The sequence below is a fragment of the Dermacentor andersoni genome, chromosome 3, assembly GCF_023375885.2.
Source record: "Dermacentor andersoni chromosome 3, qqDerAnde1_hic_scaffold, whole genome shotgun sequence".
Lineage (NCBI taxonomy): Eukaryota > Metazoa > Arthropoda > Arachnida > Ixodida > Ixodidae > Dermacentor > Dermacentor andersoni.
In genome coordinates this window covers 237120038-237143970 of record NC_092816.1, presented here as the reverse complement: position 1 = coordinate 237143970, position 23933 = coordinate 237120038, and the positions used below count along the sequence as shown (strand labels likewise).

Sequence of the window (23933 nt, the reverse complement as noted above, 5' to 3'; positions counted from 1 at the left end):
TTAGCGTCGTAACTACGTTTGTTCTTGCTGACGTATCTCCCGTTGGGACACTATGTGCTCACTGGACGCCAGGAAAGTGGCCCGCCGGCTGCAGCGTGCTCGCCAACTGCAGTCGACACCGCGCTCGGCGCTACATCTCTAGGAAGTGTGGGCTATGTCAGTGAAGAAAAAACGGGGTGAATCCGGTGGTCTCGTGTGTAGAATTGTATGGAAAGAGTCCTTACGGAAGAAATTCGTCCCAGTCGCGATGGTGCGAAGAAACGAACATACTGAGCAGGTCGGCCAACGTGCGGTTGAAACGCTTGCGCAAGCCGTTGGTTTGAGAGTGGTACGCTGCAGTAGTGGCATGTTCGCTACCTGCAAGTCGGAAAATTGCTTCAGTCAGGTTGGCGACAAAATGCTGCCCTCGATCAGTTATGACTTTTTCTGTTGCCCCATGGCGTAAGAGAACTTGCTCAACGAAGACTTTAGCAGCTTCTGCAGTGGTGGCGGCTCTGCACGCGACAGCCTCGGCCTATTTCGTGTGGTAGTCGGTAACCACGAGGATGTGGCGGTTTCCTGCTTTGATTTTAGTGAAAGGGCCAAAAAAATCGATTTCCATTTGTTGGAAAAGTTGCAACTGGGATCGGCTGGAAAAACCGGTCGGGTTTCCGGGCGGTAGGTTTCGAGTCTGATAGTCTGTGCAGGAGAGGACATACTTGCAGACGTGGCAACACATCTTTGGCCAGTAGTAGCGGCTGCAAATTTTCTCCCATGTGCGCTTGGCAACGTGGTGGCCCGCCGTCATGTCGTCATGGCAGTGCCTTAGAACCTCTGATCTCAAGCAATTGTGGACAACGAGTGCTGTGCGATCTTCTTGAAAGCCTTTCGCTCTTCTGTACAACACACCGTCGATCAACCGAAACCTCCGTGCCATTCTTTTCGTTTTCCTGACAACGGGCGCACTCGACTGCTCTAGGTTCTGTATCACTTGTTTCATCCATGAATCCCCCCACTGCTTTTCCCCGATGTCCACATGATCCAGCACGAGCCACGGTAATGGGCTTTCTTCACTTGCTGGTGCAGGATCATTAGGAATGCGGGAAAGCGTGCCAGCATTTCCATTCTTCAGGCCAGGGCGATGTGGCAGCGTTATGTCGAACTCCTGAAGCAACAGAGACCATCTCATAAGACGACTATTCGGATTCGTCACTTTCATTAGCCAAGCCAGGTTATACTTGGTCGCTCATGACTGTGAACTTAGACACAAAAGTGTAGGGACGAAACTGTCCGCATGCGTACACGACAGCGCGACATTGTTTCTCAGTTGTGCTGTAGTTCATCTCAGCCTTTCTAAGCTGTTTGTTAGCATAGGCAATGACTCTCTCTTGGGATCCCATTTTCTGAAGAAGTACGGCACCAATCGCGTAATCACAGGCGTCAGTGTGCACCTCTATCGGCTTCCCCGGTTCAAGCTGACGGAAAACGGGCGCCGGGATCAGCTTCTCTTTGCGGGACTGCATAGCCGCTTCGCAGGCCGCATCCCAGACTAAAGGAACATCCTTTCTAGTGAAGTTAGTGAGTGGTCGAGAAATACGAGAAAATTTCTTGATAAATCGCCGATAGTAGTTGCAAATTCTGAGAAAGCTCTGCACACCTTTCTCGTTTTCAGTTGGGGAAAATTTTTTAATTGCGGACACTTTGTCTGGGTCCGGTCGGATATTCTCGGCAGTGAGAATGTGACCAAGGTTATGCTGTCGAGCAAAGCTGCACTTTTCAGGCTTCAGCCGCAAGTTCGCCGCATCCACGGCCGAGAATAGGCTTTTCAGATCTTGCAAGTGAGTGGTCATGTCCTTAGAGAAAATCACAATGTCGTCCAAGTAAACCAAGCCTACGTTCAAAAGCAGACCACTCAGTACATTGTTAATCATTATCTGAAACGTGGCCGGGGCGTTACATCGGCCAAGAGAAACAATATTGAACTCATACAAGCTGTGCGCACAGGCAACGCGGTCTTCGGGTAACTTCCTCCTTGATTTTCACTTGCCAATAGCCCGATGTAGGCTCAAGTGTTGTGAAGTATTTTCAGCCCGGTAGCGCGTCGAGAATGCCATCGATTCGCGGCAGTGGATGTACATCTTTCTTGGTAACTTCATTCACCCTTCGGGAGTCGACACAACAACGCCATGTCCCGTTCGGCTTTTTTACGAGGACGACAGGCGATGACCAGGCACTGCGAGATTCCCTTATTTTCCCATCGCGCAGCATTTCCTCTACTTGCTTCTCAATCGCGTTCATTTCCAAAGGAGAGTGGAGGTAGGGATGCTGATAAATTGGTCGAGGATCACCTGTGTCGATAACGTGTTCTGTCACAGGCGTCTCCATAGGGGGTGTTGTCGCCAGTGAATAGATGACAGAAGTTGTGAATGAGCGAAAGCAACTCAGCCCTTTCACCTGGACGTAAGTGGTCCCCAGTCTCCACGTCGAAATCCCGGGAGAATTGCGTGTCTTCGAGTGGGATGACTGTCAGTTGTGCATTGTGGATAAAAGTAGCCCATCCAACCATTCTGCCGCTGAGAAAATTTACTGGCGGCATGGTGGGATTAGCGAGGCGAATCGCACCTGTCGCATGCAAGATCTTGGTCACGGTACGTGAAACGTGAAGTCCGTTTCGGAGCGTGCTGTTCGGTTCAATGAGATGGTGTCCGTTCTCTGCGATTTTCACTTGGAAAGCGATGTGAGTGCAAGGTTCAATGCGAATATGCTCGTGGCACCGGGCACTAAGCACACCCTTGTGTGCCAGGTTGCTCGAATTTACATGCTACCAAAAAGTTTCACCGTTTAGTTGGATCTCACTCTTGGAGAATTCTATAAGAAGTCGCACTGCTGGGGAAAACGGGAGACCGCCCAATAGGTCGTAGAGACAGTCCTGCAAAATTAAAAACTTCTTGCGATTACTTGCAGAGTCGAAATCAAGTTTTTCACCTTCACCTTGGGGGAGAGAAAGCTTGCGCCGATTCCTCTGATGAAGACGTCTTTTTGATTTTGATGAAGCACATATTTTTTCAGCGAAATGTGACGAGATAACATTTATTGAGGAGCCAGTATCAATTAAAGGTTACCATTGTGTCGGTACCATTTGCTCTTATGGGTACTGACTATCTGACATAGTGCATACGGGACGGCCGGACTCGCTCCCTAGGTTCGGCAGTTCTTGTTTCGCGAAGGGTTGGGCTGCCCACCCTGATTATCGTTGGGCTCTCTCTGTTGGTTTCTGTCATCTCGGAACCACGTCCAACATTGTTGCGCGACGTGAGCGATGCGACGGCATAGCTGGCATCGTGGACGCCCGTCGTCGACACGGGAATTTCTCGCTGGCCAAGGCACTGGAGTACGACTTACATCTCCTTCAATTGCCTTCTGGCGGTCGCATAATGAGGCTATAGTGTCCGAGGCGTCTGGGTGCCACGAATGCTTGCCGGCTGAGAAATGGGTGTCGATCGCTTCTGGTTCGTACGCACGCATCATCAAAGCAGCCTGACTAATACGCTGCACAATTTGCAGGAATGTTGAGCTACTATCCGGGTTTGGGATCATTATTTTCTCTTGTACGTACGGACGCAGACCGCTCATGACGTGCCGCAACCGCTGCTCTTCCGTGATGGGCGGATTAATTCTCGCGAACAGCTGCACAACATCATAGTAATACAGCTCGAGGGACTCTGATGGTAACTGGGTCCGGTTTTGCAGCCGCAAATGTACAATCTGAACTGAGTGACGACTTGTGAAAGAAGTTTTTAAGAGCGTCGCCCACTCTTACCGTGTATTAGGATACCCGTTAAAACTTGAGTTGTGTGCCATTTCTTTGCGTTCCCATCTAATGATAAATATAAGAAATTTACTTTCGTCCCTTCATCCCAGTTGTTCAGGGCGGCTACGTGTTGGTAGCAAAGCATCCGCTCGGATATTGATTCTTCGGCGTGCCTGTAAAGACTGGGAGTCCGACGAAAGGTTTAGCTTCAGGGGTGGACATGGTAGCGATAACAGTAGGGGGTTGGGTGATAGTCGAGCAGTTAGAGCTAGGTTCCTGAGGTTTGTTGTCACTGCCCATGATATTAGAGCGTGGACTTCGCTACCCAGCAACCTCCACCACTTTGTAGCGAAGTGACGCAGATGTTAGAGTTTTGACGCTTCAACTAACCAGGGAGACGAAGATAAGGGGATGAGCTTCGGCTGGGGCAAGTCCATTATCCGTTGGCAGGATGACGACAAGAAGTAGCATTCGAAAAGCTAGGTTCATTAACTTGGCATTTACTATAACTTTACACTGCACAAATATTTGCCTAAAAAACGATGTCATACCCGTTGTTGGTGGCCTGCCTGACCAGCGTGGTCTCCCATGGTGAAGTGGCACCCTGTGCTGCTGTCTGCTTCCTCTCTTCACAACTACTCAAACCATTCATTAAATGACTTTCTACAGCATTTGCCGAAGTTGAAGATTGGGCGTGTTGGTATAGCATATTAGATTTGCAACTATCGTTTTATTCCCTTGTCAATGGCATAAATAAAGGAAGATACTCGCGCGGGGGGGGGGGGAGGGTAGCGATAAGAAACAAGTAAACAAGAATATTTTTTTTTTACAAACACGGCCATCTACCAATGCCGAGCCGGCTTCGTCATGTGATCATTTTTGTTGCGCTCGCCGTCGCTTAAAAGGAATAGGTTACAAAATTTCAGATTAGCGCGTGAGGAAACCTATTTCCTTTCCACAAAGGGAGACTGATGGCATGCTCACGCACATATTTTGTAAACGCGCAATCTCAGCGGCTTCGATTATCTCTCGCGCCATTTGGCTGCTGTCGCGTCATTTGGCTGTATCTGGCTGCCATCGACGTTCGAAAGCAGTTGCCGGACACCTTGGGATACATAGTAGAGATTGAGGATGTCGGCCATTCTTTAAGAAATGCAAGATTGTGCGCAAAGATGGGAGCCAAATGACGCCCGAGATAATCAAAACAGCTGAGATCGAGCGTTTGGGAAATATGTGCGTGAGTATGCCATCAGTCTCCCTTATTGCAAAGGAAATAGAGTTCCTCACGCACTAATCTGAAATTTTGTATCCTTTTTCTTTTTTGCGACGTCGCGTGCAGCAAGAATGATCACATGACAAAGCCGGCTTGGCATTGGTAGATTGCCATGTTGGTAACATTTTTTTTGTTTATTTTTTTGTCGCTACCCCCCCCCTTCCCCCCCCCCCCCCGAGTATCTTCCTGTATTTATTCCACTGACAAGGTAATAAAACGATAGTTGCAAGTAGCGCTCTGTGGTGTGCGTTTCTCTTCCGTGTGCCCCGTCAAAATGTTACGTAATCCAACCTCTAATTTCTGCAGCATCCACGGGCCCCGTGGACCGGCCGGAGGCGCAGGCTTCTTCACCAATGCGTTATTTCGACCAATCAGGCAGGCCGACAGCATCCAATAAGAGCCAGCGTTTATGAGGCCAAAAATGGCGGCGTAAGCACTCCGCAAACAAAATCGATTCGCCCATAACTAATCAATTTTTGACGCCCGATACAGCCGAGCGTGGAAAGAGGGTGCGACACGTGCACGTATTGACGTCAGGGGCGGCAGCGTCGGCCGGGCGGGAGCACGTACCGGAGGCGCCGTCGCTGTCATTTCTGCACAAAAGCTTCCCCCACATCGGGGAGCCCACAACATTCGCGGATAGAAAGAAAAGGAGGCCGCGGTATACCCTTTCGCAACAATAGCAATAAATATTTCTCTTACGCGGAAACTCACAGTCTTCAAGCTGCCATTTGTTATTCGGTAAGCATGCCACGACCACGGTCATTTTGCGACCAGCTTCTGTCAATGTGCGCTATCGAGGCGCGACGCTTCTAACGCCACTGGCGGCGCTCCTTATGATGTCAGCTTTCTTAGACGCCTGGTAACTGCAAGGGCGCTGTTCCTTCTACCTAATAACAGTTGCCTCGCATGCCTCATGGCGCCAGCATCTCGTACCTACACATAGTTAGAACACCGTCTGAGGATTTCGATCGCAACGCTAAACCTTGCTATGGCTGTCAACGGTTCGCCACAAAGTTCTTAGATGTGAACAGACAAGCATTCAGATTTTCATTTTGAATTGTGTGTTCTTGAAAAGCTTCGCTCTGGTTGAACTGATGAACATTGTCTTCGCACCTAGTGTGGAAGCTACGGTAAACCTCCGATTAGTATAATTCATATACAGTTGTTTTATTCGATGAATTATGTCTCATTGCAAATTCTTTCACCTAGTTTTGTTCTTGACATTTTATGAACACTATATACGACGTGATTGGGCAGCAGATGTACTAAAACCGACTCAGCCCGGAAGGAGGAGCCAGTCGAGCGAAGAAACATCGGGATATTAAAATAAATTTTCGTTCGAGTTTTCCTTGTCTTGGATTAATTTGCTTTTGCTTGATGCCTGTGTGGAACTCCGCTGCTGCTGGGTAATGACACTCGTTATCTTGATGAGTTCCAAATTTTGAGACAACCGTAACGGCCATCTCTTCACCCAGGAACAAGTTCCGTGCATACAGCAATGGCTTTGGGCACGCTGGGTAAGTTTTCTCATGTTTCTTGAACGTTATGTACCGTCCACCTCTCGTTGAACGGCTATGGCGTTCTTCTGCGCGCTACAAATTGCACAAGTACAAGATTACAAGTACTGCTTGGTGCGGCTGCATTTGGATTCAGTAAAATAAGAAGACCCACATTTACTGAGACTTATGTGCACTCTAAATATTTATCATAAAATGGAAGCTAACTAGTGCTATCAGGACTTTGAATTAACAAAGAGAAAGATGGAAACTTGCTGTACCCCACTCAAGGGCGAATTTATTGCGACAGTGGGGACCAAATATTCCGCAGAACCCATCTCACGATGAATGTCCACGGTAATACGTTAGCATTGAATCAAACCCGTACTTATTTGCCACCGTCAAAACGGGTTATGTTGATTCGTGTACTGCAGCAGGATTTCTCTTTCGCGCTTTCCTAAGAACACTCGGGGCCATCTAGCGCCGCTGCCATGAATCCAGGGGGTGGGGGGGGGGCACCCAAAATGTCTGGCGCACCTATGCGTGCGAACGTTGAGAAACGCGTCATGTGGCAGCTGGGATCCTCTCTTGCGCTTCTCTCTAGACACGATGTACCATCTAGTGGCACTGCCGAGAAACGCGCGTGGTCTCCAAGACGAGAACAGCGGTGTGCCGGTGTCTACGAACGCTGAGAATTGTTCCCTCGCTTGCCGCCGATTCAGTGGCATGGTTAAAAGGTAAAAAACGCGGGGCACTTCGCCGACCTTTACCTTTTTACCTTTTAACCATGTTTCATCCCGACCAGACGAGCTTCCGTCAAACACTGAACTTCATTCAGTGGCACATACTAATATACCCAAGTTGCTGAGAGGTTCATTGAAGGGCACCACATACCCAGTGAATCATTACGCAGCTCGCTAACGCGTTGGCGTGAAAGGAGTCCATTGGAAAGCGGCACCTACCCAGTGAATTTGTGGCACAGCCTTCTAGAGCATCGGGTTGGTCTCCTTGAAGGAACACTGGTCACGTTGGTTCGTTTCGCTCACCATCGAAAAAAGTTAAGGGATCTTTTTCGTCATTGTAGGGCGCAGATTATCAGTGGCACATGCCTAGTTACCGAAGTTGACAGAAAGGAAGCGGTTGCACTTCTCGTCGGCTCCGTCTTTCGTAAATGGTTCAGCAGTGTTTTCGCAAAACATCCCTGTAATTTTGCACCATCGTCTCCTGCAAGTTATTTGGTTTCTCCGATATCCGTCTTCAAAGTGGGAACTGCCCTTTCACTTCTTTATTGGACTTTTTCTTCTGAGCCATGGCAGCGCTGAGCTAAGCGTACTGCGCTCTATGCCTAAGCGTGCTGCAGTCGCTGGGCCGCGCTTACGGCTGCGTGTCGACCTGCGCGTCGAAGTTGAAGGAACTGATATCTCATCACCGAGATTTCTGAAGAAGCAGGATGGTGCGCCACTGGCCTGCGGAAACGACATTCTCCTGCGGGCAAGGACGCTAACTCTAACATTGCATCAGCATCCCAAACCGGCGTTGGATGCGGGAAGAAGGCGCAGCGAGGCCCACGCTCACACAAGCAGCAAGTTTTGAGGTCAGACATGCTCGCCCTTCTACGTGATCACTACAAAGTTGTTATTAGACCACGGGGTGGCTCGAACGTTGCAACAGTCGGAGTCGTCCGTCTCGCTTCGGCCTTATATAGGGCAACCAGCGTATCTTCACAAAATTGTCTGCCTAAATATGCGGGAGAACATTATTCTTGTGAGTACCCCTCAGTCTTCTGATGCCGAACGGTACCGCCGACCCGCCAGCTTCGAGCTCGACAGGCACCAGTTCGAGATTCGGGATTATGAGACTGCGCCAGACTATACAGTTAAGGGAATTCTCTGAAACGTTCCCTTCGAGCAAGACGCCAGACTCATTCCCCTCGATATTGTCAGCTAGAGGAACCCGAATGCCTTAGCGGCCAAAAGACTCAGCAAGACCACGCCGGTCATCATGGCATTCGATGGTGGCCGGGTCCCAACGTGGGTGTACTACGCAGGTGCAATGCTCTGTACAGAAAGCAGATTGACGCGTGCCATCAGTGTGGACGCGTCTGTCATAGCATGGAGGTCTGCCCGAACCCACCAGACCGTGTATGTAGAGGATGTGGAGCCTCGAGCCCAGACCCCATTTACAAATGCGCACCAAGGTGGCGCCTTTGTGGGGAGCGCATCCCACTGCGGACAAGACCTGCAAGGCTCGATTCAAGTCTCCCTTCCCTATCTTGTTAAGAAACGACGCGGGGACGGACAGAGGGCAGCAGCGGAGGCCGCCCTAGAGCTACACCAGCAGAACTACGACGAACAGTTCCTGCCTGCTTAGCGCGCTTCCGCTTTTAAGGCTGGGTGCGATCTGGCTTGAAAGCGGAGCCTCGTTTCCGCCAGCAAAGCTGGTTCCGAAGCTGGGTGCGCCGCAGAACCCCTGGGCCCAGCCGTGACCGCTGGAGCTCGCGGCGATCGGCGCAAGCCGGCCGCCAGAGCCTGGATCTATCTGACAAGCTGAGTTCGCCAGATGCGGTAAAGGGCTGGCTGAGACGCGGGGCTATGGGAGCTGCTGCCTCAGATTCAAGCAATAAGAGGGGCCCCCAGAGATGTGGCATGAGCAGCAATGCAGCGCGAAAACGCACAGTTAAACGCGCATTCGTGCAGTAGTTAACCCACGAAATCCGCGGGATTAAACACTCGATGGTGACAGCCATCCATACCTAAGGCTACTTCAGTCCCCACTTCACGAACGGTCACGACACTGCGGCGCCGCCCGGAAAGAAACGCGCCACGGCGAGCTCCGAGTCTCAACAGCTCGACAAGCTAGAATCCGCAGTAGGTGATTGGCTCAAAGCACATGTCCCGATAGATGACTTGCGGAAAGCACAAAAAGAAAAGAGGAAGCTGCTCCATGAAATTTGAACCGCGATCCGCAACATCGTCGTTGCGGTCAATAACCTCATTGCTGGCACAGACAGGGTTAAAGCCCACATAGACCGAATCGAGACTCACATAAGCCTTCGCCCAGACACGCCAATGATGCCCACCATGGGCCCTCCAGTCATTCACACTATAGCCTTATCGCACGATACGCACACGTACAGCACCACGATGGCCAACCCCCCTACCGAGCTTGGGGCGTGGCAGTGGAACTGTCGGCGTTTCACTGAGAAGCAACCACTGCATCAACAATACTTTCAGCATCCAGAACCTAAGCCAGACATCACAATGATACAGGAAACAGTGGGCACCGTACTAAAGCTTCCATGATACACTGCACGCACAACATCGATTCTCGTTGATCGTGGACTCGAAATTTTAATAATTAATTTAATTTATAATTTATTTATTTATTAGTTAAAATACAGATAATTGCATGTGCGTAGTATACATAAGGAGGTCCCATAGTCAAAGACTGTATCGGGACCTCCTGCTAAAGACACTTATGATGTTATACAATGTTTAAAGCAACAGTAGTACAGATGAGAGCGAAGAGTAATATCAAAACATGTTTATAGCATATGAGTAATAAGAGCACTTGTTAACAGCAAGACAGTATAAAAAAAAACGGAATAAAATTAAAAAATTAAAAAAAACTAAAAGAACAAAACTAAAAAAATAACAAGGAGAGTTTCAGTAAGTATTTATTATGAATGATTTTAGTTCTCTTTTAAATTGGTATAAATTTTTTGCATTTTTGATGATAGGTGGTAGAGTATTCCAAAGCGATATTGCGGAAAATTCCACAGTCTGTTTACCATAGTTAGTTCCCACTTTAGGTAGAAGAAAATTATTATTGAGTGCGAATCTAGTGTGACTATGAGCTATTAGGTCACAAGGTGAGAAGCAGATTGATGGTAGTTCCTTAGTCATATATTTGTAGAATAAAATTCCTAGATTATATTTGGTGAGTTCCGAAATGGTTAGGATGTTGTTTCCATGTAATAGGGATTTTCCATTAGCAAAGCGTGAACTCCTTGTAATTATTCTTATGGATTGGTTCTGGATTACCTGGAGAGATGCCAAATGGGTGTTATAAGTGTTACCCCAGCATAGTATGCCGTAGTTAATATGAGAGTGAATGAATGAGTGGTATAGCGAGATTAAAGGGGTGGAGACATCACAATTTTCGTTCATGCGTTTGTTGATTCAAACGTTGTGTCATGCTTCAGGGAGCACGATACACACAGCGGGATTCATATATATCCGATAAATCATTTAATAATAGCATTATTATACCGAGCGATTTCGGTTTCGGTTTCTGGGCTCCGGGGGATGCTATGACGTCACAGAGGAGGAAACGCAACATGGCTTGGTCACGTGGGCCACAAAAAATAGTCACGTAAAACTATGCTGCGTCGTCTGCTCGCGCATACGCGTGCTCTGAGATGTCAACAACTGGCGATTCGAAGTGCATGTCGCGATTATTATAATTATTGCGAAGAACGACAACAACGGTAAGAAAGTATTGCGGCTTGTGACAGTCGGTGATTCATTCCGAAGCGCCGTACGCTTTAGCTTTGAAGTGAACCGGAAAAGGCCTAGCGACGATATCGGCGGCGCCGAACGATCAGAGGCGGTGAAGCTGCCCTCGGTGCCAGAGTGACCACTCCTTGATCGCTGATTGGCCGCTTCGCCGTACAGCTGCCGCACAAATGGGTCCCGGGCCCATCCTCTCTACGGCAAGGAAATCTCGCCGTTCGCGAGCAAAACCGCCGTCGCACGGGGGCCCGCGAACGGCAAACGGCGTGCGGCGAGTTTCCGTGCCGGTAACGTGGACAGGCCCTCACATTGAGAAAGGCCAAGCGAACGAGAGACCGCTCCGAGTTGCCGAACTATGCGACTTTGCGAAGAGAGAAGCGAACAACACGAACGCCGCATATCCTGGTCCCTTTCGGAGTCGGCCGGCTCAAACGTATAGGCCCGTCCGCTCGGCAACTCGCCGCACGCAGTTTTCCGTTCGCGGGCCGCCGTGCGGCGTTCGTGTTGTCCACTTCTCTCCTCTTGTGTCCGTGCCTGCACGCCTTAAGCGGGAGACACACGGTCCGATTCGGTGTCCGATCCGGCGTCCGATGCGCCGGAACGGCAGCCGGAATCGAGGTGTTTTGCCGTGCCGAAGCGCCGGATCGGACGTCCGGCGTACGACAAACCGGGCAGATTTTCATCGTCCGACGCGTCCGACAGCCGCAACGTCGTCTGGCCGCAGCCAATGACAGCGCGGCTGGCATGTGACGTTCTCTGACGTTCCCTGCACGGAGGCGGCGCTGGCTGGCCGGTTTCTCGCAGTGTTTTTTTTTCCTTGCCTGCTGCAGTTTGTTTCCGACACGAAATAGTTACCAGTTCAGTAAACTTGTCTCGAATGTGTGCCTGTTATGCAAAGCAGTGCCTAGTACGCTAGCACTAAGCTACTGGCGCGATCGGGAGCCGCGACGCGAGGGCATTTCGCGGGCAGACATCACACACCGACCGTCTGAGCGAGGCTGCTCGCTTCGCTTGCACGTTTGCCCTTCGCAACGACTGCGTCGAATAAACCAATTGTATTTAATCACGGGCGACCTAAGTGTACTGTGTTAATTGTTTTGGCAAACATAAGCGCTCTTCGACGAGCTCGGGTTGGATCGTAAGCGCCGTCGGCCGCGGCGTCGGCCTAGCTAGGCCTACCGGCCCTATCGCTGGCTGTTAGCGGAGTCGTCAGTGGACAACGCGCCGTCGTGAAGTGTTTTGTCACTCGCAGGGTCATAATTTTATTGACAGTGTTCGCTTAAAGCGAAACAGTGCTGTGCAGAATTGTTTATATTGCGTTCCTCGACGTGGCTATGAAGTCAAGCTGGGGGGCTGGATCTGGGCGGAGCTTACGCGCCGCTCAATCTTTCGGATGCACGCACCGTGTGCCCCGAATCGTCGTATGCCGCACGCCGGAGCATGCGGCGCCGCACGTCGGATCGGACGCGGAATCGTACCGTGTGTCTCCTGCTTTACTCTTTCTTTGCATTAAGAAAGGATTTCTATATGCCTGTAGCTCGGTCATAGTGGAGGCTATGCTCGGTCGCTCGGCTCAGCATGCTCCGTAATCGGCATTTCATCGCTACTCATCATACGTCACGTTTTTGTGCTAGTGTGCTATGACGTCAATATTTTCGTTCCTCCTCTGTGACGTAGTAACTGCCGCGCTAGCGATGGGTCTCGACTACGAGAAGGAGTTTTTAATGACTTTTTGGAGCTGAATTAAAATTATTTTAAAATGTTTGCAGCGTCCAATACTTCGTTCTGGGTGTCCTTGCATACTTAAGCAGCCTACAACATGCTTTTTATAGCCTCAAAATTTGGTGTCCCAACCCCTTTAATGTGTTATATGTGAAGAAGGGACGAGTTTTAATTAGAACGCGAATACCGTATACTATTTTCTTTTTGATGTGAGAAATGTGATCTTTATATTTGAAGCTACAGTCAAGAGAAATACCAAGAAAAGATGAGCATGGACTGGGAGAGATGGAGTGTGAGCCGAAAGTTAAAGGGGAGAATGCCGAATGTTGTTCATGTGAGGAAAATACAACAAATTTAGTCTTGGTGGCATTAATAGATAACAGGTTGGCATTACACCAACTTAAAACATTTTGTAGATCGGTATTTAGCTTGTTAATAAGAAGTGACATGTGTTTATCAGAGGAAAATGTGGTAGTATCGTCAGCGTACAGAATGCACTTATAGAGGACAAACAGTTAGGTAGGTCATTGATATAAATAAAAGACAGTAGTGGTCCTAAGATGGATCCTTGAGGGACGCCAATGTTAGTGGTTTGTTCTCTGGAGTAGACGTTAGACACAGACACTATTTGAACCCTGTTTGATAAGTAACTTTTGAACAATGAGAGCGCAGGACCACGAACGCCGATAGCCTCAAGCTTAGCAAAAAGGATAATATGGTTTAAGCAGTCGAATGCTTTTGTTAGATCAATGAAAACTGAGCCTGCGAATAGACCATCGTCAATTATTTTTTTTTAATTGGTCAGTTAGATGTATTAGATGTCAGTTAGAAGTAGTTAGATGCATTCCGGAAGGGATCGTAGTGTATGAACGCACCGTACGCGGCACACATGCGGAATACATGCTCGTAGAGTTCCTTACCAATAGGACACGTAAACACAGTGTATTTCTCCTCGACGTATATAGTAATCCGGCTTAAGCCCGGAATACATGGGGCGAATAACCGGCGTCCGAGCGACGAACTTCCTTGGGCGGCGAACGCCCGATGGCCGGCGTCCAAAAATTTGACGGCCGCCGCCGACCTGCCTGTCCAAATATTTTCGTCGGGCCGCCGGAAGCGTCGAGCGCGCAGCGGCGGACGACAGCCAATCGGGAGGCGCCAGTTCCGGTCGCTAGGCATGCTGGTCTTTCGCACGCGGGCCTTTTCTCGTCTTCTGCAACTACGTTGGTGTCTGCGCTAGTGTTGGTGTATTTTTCAATTATAAAAGCGGTATATGCCACCTTAAAAGGCGCTTATATTTGTTTCATCATTTACCACAACGCGTATGCTAAGTCTGATAACACTGGCGCCAACACGGTGAACTCGCGGCGGCGTCCGCCCGCTGTTCGCCTCAAGGCCAGAATACATGGAGCGAACTTTCACGACGAAGTTCGGGCGGCAGAAAATCTGCCGCGGCGCGACGCCGCATGTTCGTCGGGCTGCGCTACATGGAGCGAAGACAGGCCGGCCGCCGCCGGCGAGTCGCTGCGTTGTTATCAGTCTGGCTAGACGAGGCAAATGCGCTGTCGTGAAACACATGACAAAAAAAAAAAAACTTTAACGACAATTATTATCGCTTTTGAATTACGGAACACTCTAAAAACGCGTAATATTTTGTTTAGAAATGATTTCTACTCTTTTTTATGTGTTTGAGACATTCATGTGCCGATGTAGTTTAAAGAAAGCGGCGATGCTATGCGTTGTGGCAACACTGGGCGGGTAAACAACTTTCGGCTCCTTCGACTCCGCGGTTCTGTTCTGTGGCTCAACGCGCGCGCGGCCGAAGCAAGCAGACCCCAAAGTAGCGCACGTGAGCTTGTCTAACCATGGCTGTTATTAACTTGTTAAATTCCAGCCGCGCCGCTTTGGATGCCATGAATGCGAAAAGCGGGAGACCCGCCGTGGTTGCTCAGTGGCTATGGTGTTGGGCTGCTGAGCACGAAGTCGCGGGATCGAATCCCGGCCACGGCGGCCGCATTTCGATGGGGGCGAAATGCGAAAAACACCCGTGTACTTAGATTTAGGTGCACGTTAAAGAACCCCAGGTGGTCGAAATTTCCGGAGCCCTCCACTACGGCGTGCCTCATAATCAGAAAGTGGTTTTGGCACGTAAAACCCCATAATTTAATTTAATTTTTTTTAAAAGCGGGAGACCGGCGTGAACGATAGAGCGGGATCAGGACACACGGACAAGCGGGGAAGCGTAGCCGGAAGTTGGGGCGGATAGTGAGACCTGATTGGCTCGCTTTGGGGCGCCGCTCGTTTGCCGCTTCCGGTATCGTCGCCGCCCGACGAACTTTTCTGCGCCAGCTAGATCGGCGGCGAACGACGATTTCTCCGCCGCCGCGCGTCGCGCGTACGCCGCCGGGCGTCGAACGCCGACTATTCGTCGCATATTCGCTCCATGTATTCCGGCCTTCATGTATTGCTATGCAGCGCATCTTCGACGTCTTGCCGCCTCGCCCTTTTCGCCGCTCCGCGTTCGCCGTGACAATTCGCTCCATGTAGCCCGCGCTTAAGTCGCAGCGTCGATTACTCTCTCGGTTTCGGGGGGCGCTTGCCTTGGCGGGCGCGCAACCGTTTCTGGTGGGGGGAGATCTTAACACCCCGAAGGAGGCCTGGGGCTATGGCTACACTACAGCCATAGGCCGACGCCTGTGGCAGGAACTGCATGGTGCATAACTAACACTGATTACCGATTCCACGGCGCAGACCCGCATGGTCACGCCAATGGCACGGAACACGACGCCGGACCAAACGTCGGTCAGAAACATCCCTCAAGAAACGTGGTGCAATCCTTTTCTTTTTAACGCGACAGCGTTAAGGAGCTCGTGTCGCAGAAAAGCCGGTGTCATCGGCGTCGGCGGCGTTGGCAGTGAGCGATAAATCCCAGCAGGCACTTCATGAATAACAAACAACCTGCAAGATGGGCTGGGTGGGAATCGAACCAGGGTCTCCGGAGTGTGAGACGGAGACGTTACCACTGAGCCACGAGTTCTTTTTTTTTCTTTATTTCCAGCTTGGCTACAAGCTTCAAAAGAGTTTGTGATCATAGATCACACTCGTTTTATATGTGTCAAAGTGTCAAGCATTGACACCACAGCTTCATCACAGTCCTTCGTCTTGTACACGTCACGTACCTTCACAACCATTTCCACAAAATATTCATACACAGTGCGGCCATTAACATCACAATGTCTATATGCCAACAGACTACGCCAGACTCCGTGCATTCCAAGTAAAAAGATGACATCCATCTGTTCAAAATCGTGTTCAGGTGGTAAAAAACGAATGCCATGTAGATTGAGGGGTAGGTCTATCTTTAACGTTCTCTGTAATATATCCCAAACGAATATGGCATTATTACAATCAATGAAAACATTTTCGATCGTTTCAGCTTTGTTGCACAGAAAGCATCTGCTTCCCCATGGCAGATAAATTCCTCTTTCCTCCAACCACGTTTTAACAGGCAAGGTTCCCGTGTGAAGCTTGAAGAAGAATGTTTTAACGTTTGCCGGTATCCACATATTTTTAACCCTTTTAAGTACGTCTTGCCCAGGCCCTTCTTGAAACATTAACCGATACAATGGAACAGGGAACACACTTTCAATGAGATCTTTCATAAGACGCTTTCTTTTTACATTGGAGAGGTACTCAAGAGAGAATCGCGCCCTAAGGAAACGATAGGACGTTACAACTGCACAAAAACGGGTCTCTTTCGTCCCTTATCAATATGAAACGTGATACAACTTGCTGAAGAAACAAGTGGCACACCGACAGACCACCTTTCTTTACTCGACGAAACAAATTTGTCGATGTTCGCTCCCACGTAGAACACCAGATAAACGTGGCAAAGATTTGGTGAAATTTTTGAATGTGCTTACGTGTACAATACAGTGCCTGCAGAAGATACATAATTTTCGCAGCGAGAAAAACGTTACGAATAGTGGCACGCACAAAAATCGACAATTCGCGGCCACCCAATGCTTCGGCCATCGCACGCATTTCATCCGTTTTTCCGAGCCAGAGTGACTCGTTCTCACGATACCCACCCATAGGCACCCCCAGGTAAGTGCTAGGTGTCGTGAGCCACCGAATATGTTCAAAAACACCGCGCGTGACATTCCAATGGCCATGCCAGTGACCAATACTCTTTGGCTTATTGATTTCACTGCGCTTTTCTCGCAAAACCTTTCAGTAATTCTTAATAGTGCGCTAACACTCTCCCTATCTTCAGCAAATAAGGCAACGTCATCGGCATAAGCAAGAACACGTTCTTCACAGGAGTGTATCTTAAAACCCCTGATTTCTGTACTATTAACTATTTTTCTACAGAGTGGCTCCAGAAATAAAGCAAAAAGTAAAGGACTTAACGGAGAACCCTGTCGAACGGAAGAGAGTACTTGTATGCGTTGTGAGAGTTCACCATTAACAATTAAATTGGTACCTGAGCTTTGATATGCCATTTTGATGCCTTTACAGATGATGGAACCAAGTCCTACATAATTAATTAATAAAAAGAGAACACTATGTGGTACCATGTCAAAAGCCTTAGCTACATCTATTTGCAGCATCGCTACCTTGAGGAGAGCGCTATCGCAATATTCTAAAATGCTTCTAGCTGTATGAATATTTGTAAATATTTTCCTACCCCTGATGCCGCATGTCTGATGCGGCCCAACTAACTTCCGTATAACTCCCTGCAGCCTTGCTGCAAGAACTTTCATGAAAACCTTGTAGTCTACATTTGTCAACGTGATTGGCCTGTATCCTGTTACTTTACGTAACGTACTTCTATCGTTGCCTTTTGGGATTAGTACTGTGTGCGCACGATTGAACGATGGAGGTAAAGACCCCCGCTCGAGTGCCTCTGAAAATACTTCAAGCAATGCTATTGCCATATCCGTCTTGAACGCCTTGTAAAATGTCGCGGTAATCCCATCTGGACCAGGAGATTTGCCCGAGCCTAGTTCCTCAATAGCCCTCTCAATCTCTTCGATACTAATATTCATTTCTAATAAATTCGTTTCCTCTTTGCCTAGCCTCGGCATTTCTGCCAAAAAGTCATCCTCGTAGCCCGGCACCTTTGGCTCACGACAGGCAAACAATTCTCTATAGTAACTTTCAAATGCCGTCATGATAACTTCCTGTTCTTTGGATATCTTACCATTATATTCTATTTCCAATATTTCATTTCCTCGAGCGTACGTCTTTTCATCTGATAAAGCTCGTTTTGTTGGTACTTTCCCCGCGAGATATTTTTCAGCACGTGCACGTATAATTGCACCTCTGTATTTATCCTCCTCTAAGCTTTCTAGTTTTCTTTTAATGACTTGTAGTCCTTGCGTCACCAAACCCGGATTAGCTGTTTCGATTCGCACCAAGTCTTCGAGCTCCTGCCGCAGACCTTGTTCATGTTTTTGAGCTTGATATTTTATATGCCCACCTCTTTCTATAGCGTTCAATTTTACCCTTTGTTTAAATAACTCCCATTTCTCTGCGGCACTGCGTAGTGTTTCATTAAAAACTCCTCTATTTCTTTTTTTGTTTTGTCTATAAGCTTGGCGATAAGCTTGGCGTTCAATTTCCACCTTTCCCATTCAAGTTTCCTTTTTTGCTTTTGGCCGATCTCGAAGGTCACTAAACAACGATCACTGAAAGAAACGGCATCAAAATCGTAGTTCTGACAAAAAGGCGCAATCTCCGAACACACATATACACTCGATCTAGTCGTGCATGGCTGGTGCCTTGAAAGTGTGTGAAGTGCTGGCGACTTCCACCTCTTGCAAACTGTGCCACATCATTTAAAGAGAATTTGCTCACGCATTCTTTAAGATACACAGCACTTTCATCATATACACTAGCAGTGGTTGAACGGTCCTCCTGATTAAGGACACAATTGTAGTCACCCAACGCAATCAAGCACCTCTCACAATCAAAATACATACTCAATTCCCGAAAGAGCAGACATCTTTCATGCGGCTTTGTAGGTGCATAGACACAAATAAATCTAAATTTCGCTTCCCCGTAAGAAAGATCGCACAAAACGAAGCGTCCTTGCAAGCAACTTGTAACCGTTTCAACGACAATGCCAATTGAATTTTTAACAAACAATACACACCCGGCTGATGTTCCCACCGCATGGCTCACGCATACATTGTACCTTAAAGAAAATTTTGCTACCAAGCCTTCGGTCGCTTCCTCTCTGCTAACCTTAGTCTCCTGGACCGCAAGCAAATCTAGGTCTCTTTCTTGCATTATGCGTTTGACCTGATATTGCTTGCGACTCACCCCTAGACCTCGTACATTGAGCGTACCGACGCGTAATGGCGCAGGTATACTAATCATGGTGATTGTAAGCGCGAACCACCAGTACAACGCTTACCGTGGCTCTACCCTGCAGTGGGAGCGCCTCTAGTGAATGCGACAAAAGCGCCTCTAGTGAATGCGGTGTTGCCTTAGAAAGGAGCTGTTTCTAAGGCTCAGGCGTCCGTCGCTTGCTCAGGCGCACATTTCGTTGCCGCGCCGAACGCTGCGTTGCTCGACGCTCACCGCGTCCAATGCGGGGCGCGTAGTCGCTGCGCCGTAGCCATTGTCTTACACCTCTTGGCGGGTCGACGGGAATGCTGTCGCGTTCCACTCTTGAAGGCGAAGCAGAGTAACGCATGAGTTGTTTCTTCGTCTAGCCGAACCAAATATAGCCAAGCAACAGCAGTTCACCAGGCTAAACAGTGGTTCAACAACTAAAATAAAGGCTAGTATGCTTCGCATCCTGGGCTTAACCTTAGCTAAGCCACAGCCATTTTTTTATACACATACCTCACAAGTCCATACCTCACAGGCTCCAACTGGAGTATTGCGTGAGGGGGGTACAAGAAACAACATGTAGCGAAAACAGGAGCAAAAAACATAGCTAACAGCAAATCAAACAATTGAAAAAAAAAGAAAATTGAATAGAAAGACGCCGAACAACATCAAGCAAATGAAAGACAACAACACTCTGGATGATCAGAAATGCGCATGGCTCATCGAACTCCTGCAAAGAACTGTAAGCGCATGTATACTTATAAACTGCTTGCAAGGATAGAGAATGACAGTCAAGTCAAATGGTACAAATAAAACGTGTGCGCATAACTACGGAATCAATTTTTGTAATGTTTCTCTAAATGTGTCCAGAGTATTAATTTCAACAATGTGGCTTGGAAGATCGTTCCAAGCTGCTATTGCCAGAGGAAATGCAGATTTGTTAAATGCATTTGTGTGGCCAAAAACACGTATGAAACTGTGTGCGTTATATAAGCGGCGAGATGCGCGAACATGACAGTGATCACATGATCATAGAAACACTAATTCCTCAGGTGGGTACCCCTGCTTTTCCTTAACCTATTCAAATGAACGGACAGGGACAAGTTCCGAAAGCAGCGAGTCGAACAGACAGATGAGGACACCATCGATGACGTCGAGGCATGGGTGGAGACGCTCAATGGTGGCATGAACCGGGCGGCACAGACGGTCGCATCCGAAGTCCAGGTTGACAAGATAGACAGCCGACTAGCCAACCTTTGGCAAGCCAAGACATCGCTACACGCAAGATAGAAGAAGCAACGGCACGACCTAAAGGTTCATAAGAAGATCGCACAGATCAGTCGCCAGCTAGAACATTGCCAGACCTTAAGCCTCCAACAGAGGTAAGACATCTGCAAAGCAGTCGGCGGGCAGCTGCACAATGGGGGCACGTGGCGTGTCCTTCGTCACCTCTTGGGACAAACGCAGAGAAAGTCTGCTCAGCTTGCCCACCAGTACCGCCTTTTACACAAGGAATGGGCTACCACGAGTGATCAGCATATCGTGACATCCCTGCTAGACAAGCACTTCCCTCGATGATCCGATGTTCAACAGGGAGATCACATCGGCGAGACAAATGCGACGCTCGATGAAGAATTCCACGAGTCAGAGATCCTCGCAGCTCTCCACGACCTTAATGGCAAATCAGCCCCTGGTCCCGACAAGGTTACGAAGAAGACTCTACGAAACGTAACCTTGATACTACTGCAGTCACCACTCTTACGGCACACGTCAACGAATGCTGAGGAGCAGGTAGCATCCCAGAGGCGTGGAAACACTGTAAGGTAGTCCTGATACCGAAGCCGTCCGAAGCCCTCAAGCCGGGTTTCGATGGCTGACGCGTATTCCAGTTTAGGCCTCACAAGTGACTTATATGCTAGTAATTTTACATCTGGTGGGACGTGCCGTAGATTCCGTTTTAGAAGACCTGAAGTTTTGTTAGACGCGGAGATAATGCTAGAGACATGTGCGCGCCAGCACAAATCGCGAGATAAGGTTACACCTAGATATTTATAGGTTTGTACCGATTCTAATGGTGTGTTATTAATTGTATATGGGAAAAAGAAAGGATTGCCACGGTGCGAGAAGGACACGAACTTACATTTGGTGCGTTAAGGGTCATCAACGAATTGCTGCACCATTCTACAACACTATTAAGATCATTTTGGAGAGCAATATGGCCAGAAGAGTTATGGATAGACCGGTAGATGACACAGTCGTCTGCAAACATGCGGATATTACAGGAGACAGACTGAGGTAAGTCATCATTATATATTAAAATAACAGGGGACCAAGAACAAATTCTTGGGGCACGCCAGAGGTTACTGGGAGGGGAATTGATATGTTATTGTTAAGTAAAACCATTCGTGTGCAAATAGACAAAAAAATGTTTTCCAGATTACAATTTTAGGGTACAAGTTCAACAGTTGAAGTTTTAGTAGCAAATGTCGGTGGTAAAATTCATCAAATGCCTTTGCGAAATCCAGGATTGCGTCAGTTTATACATTGATGTCAAGGTTAGTATCCAAGTCATGAACGAAAAGAGCTAATTGAGTTTCGCAAGAGAAACCTTTGCGAAAACCATATTGTGAAGGGTGAAAGAAGTGTTGACTGTCCGAGAATGTAATGATTTTAGAGTAGATGACATGTTCCATGATTTAGCATGGCACAGTTGTTAGTGAGATGGGTCGATAATTTAATGGAGAATTCCTGTTACTTGTTGTGTAGACTGGAAAGACCTTTCCCACTTTCCAATCACGCGGCATGTTTCTTGAAGAAAGTGACTGCGAGAACAGTAAGGACAAGTATGATGCAGCTGTATCTTGTGTTTCTTAGAAGTTTAGATTTATTTCATCACTGCGAAATGAAGATGATAGCTTAGTCTTCTGGATTATGGATGAAATTCCGTCAGCACAAAATGTGATGCATGGTATGTGACCTTCAATATGGTACAAAGGTAAAGCAATATTTGTTTCTAATTCTTTCGTGAATACTGTTGCAAATGCGGAATTAAAAGTGTCAGCGCATTCAGTATGGGTGATCGTCTCGTGTGAGTCATTCGTGAGCATAATAGTGGGAGCAGCATGAGGGTTTACTTCTTGCCAAAATTGTCTTTGGTTAGTGCACAGGAAATTTGGGAGCTTGGTGCCACAAAAGGAATGCTTTGCGCTGCGGATAGCAATCAGATATTCGTTTTCAGGTTTGTAGTAAATTTCCCATTGATGTAATTTCCCGTTAATTTTAGGCGTTCAGTAAAGACATTTCTTTTCTAATTTTTTAAGGCGTTAGTAAACAATGTGTTTTTATTACTGGGGCGAATGTGAACTTTAGGAATATATGTGTTAGCCAAATCTGTTAACTTCGACCACTTATCATATATTGACTGATTGCGATACGCCGCTTCAAACGTGGGGAAGGTCTCAAGTTCGCGGTTAATTGCGTAATAGTCACCCTTTTCGTAAAGCCTTATAGTTTTCTTATGTGTCTTATTTGGTGTTACAGAAAAAGAGAAAGTAGCATGAATGACATTATGGTCACTAATTCCTCGAAGGTGTGTAATTGATGAGAGGGTACTTGGATTATTAGTCAGAATTAAGTCCCGAATGGTTGCTGTGACACGCGTTGGCTCTGAAACTAATTGTGTCAAATTAAAGTTCAAACAAATTTCGATAAAATTCCTTTCCTCAGGGGCACCTACTATTGAAGAATATGGTAAGTTTCTCCAGTCTATGATTGGGAAATTAAATTCCCCGAAAAGCAGGATGGAGGCATAATGGTAGGCTGTCGTAAGTTATATTAAGTTCTCATTGAGTTCTCCACAGAATTCAGGAGTGGCATGGGGAGGCCTGCAGCAAACGCCCAGCAGCACTGTAAGTGGTGATGCGCGATATAATGGCCATAGTATTTCAATTTTTGATGCGATGTTATTAAATGAACACGAAAGTTGTCGGTTAACTGTTACAAGAACACCGCCGCCCCTTGTGCCAACGTGGTCAGTTGGATAAACTTCGAAGTCACGCAGGTCGGCCAGAACCGGTAACAGTAACGTCATTGGCGCTTCACTGTCTCCCTTTCTTCTGTCCCTTTTCCAGAAATGTATTTTGCGCCACAAAGTATACCTAGAAAATCTAAGCACCAACTTGCCCAAGAAGAAGTCCTTTTGTAACGTCATTGTGTAGCCAAGTTTCTGTCAGAATGAGCATGTTTCTGCCTGTTGATAGGATGTTAGATACAAGCTCGCGCTTCGGAAGGTAACTGCGTGCTTTAGTAAAAGACTGCGGGAAACGAAATATCGTTTCCGGGTGCAGGTTCTGGTTTATCTTTTTTTTTTTTGTAGAGGACGGGATGATTGCTACACAATTAATTATACAGAGTTAGATGGTTCGTCAAAAATTTATCGTTTAGGACCAATGTACAAGGTTGTATAGCGTAGAGAGTATGCAAGTGATTTAGATTTGGCGAAATGCAAAAGGGCATTCTGTGCTTTCTGAGTCAGGCGAGAAAAATCTTCACCTACACTATAATTTGCTCCTTTCAGCATTCGGCCTTTTGACAGAAGGGCGTCTGTCGTTTTCCCTGGGCGAATTCTACTATTATTGGATGATTCCGATCTTTGGTGTGTTTTCATTAGCGGTTTGCCAGTTCTATATCTGTGGGGTTGATGTCGGTTTGTAAATGATCACGGCAGATCTGAATTATTAAGTCTTCAGACTTAGTAAAAGTTTCATTCGTAGAGGGGGCAGTAATTCCGT

General features: G+C 47.7%; 1 protein-coding gene across 2 annotated transcripts in view; it reads left to right on the top strand.

Annotated features, from left to right (window-relative positions):
- The window catches only part of LOC129386004 (uncharacterized), a 162231-nt gene that overhangs the window by 76504 nt on the left and 61794 nt on the right, over positions 1-23933 (top strand). For both annotated transcript variants that reach the window (XM_055073204.1, XM_055073199.1), the window contains exon 4: positions 6542-6583. In XM_055073204.1, the coding sequence (XP_054929179.1) occupies positions 6542-6583 (42 nt within the window). The remainder of the gene's footprint in view (positions 1-6541; positions 6584-23933) is intronic.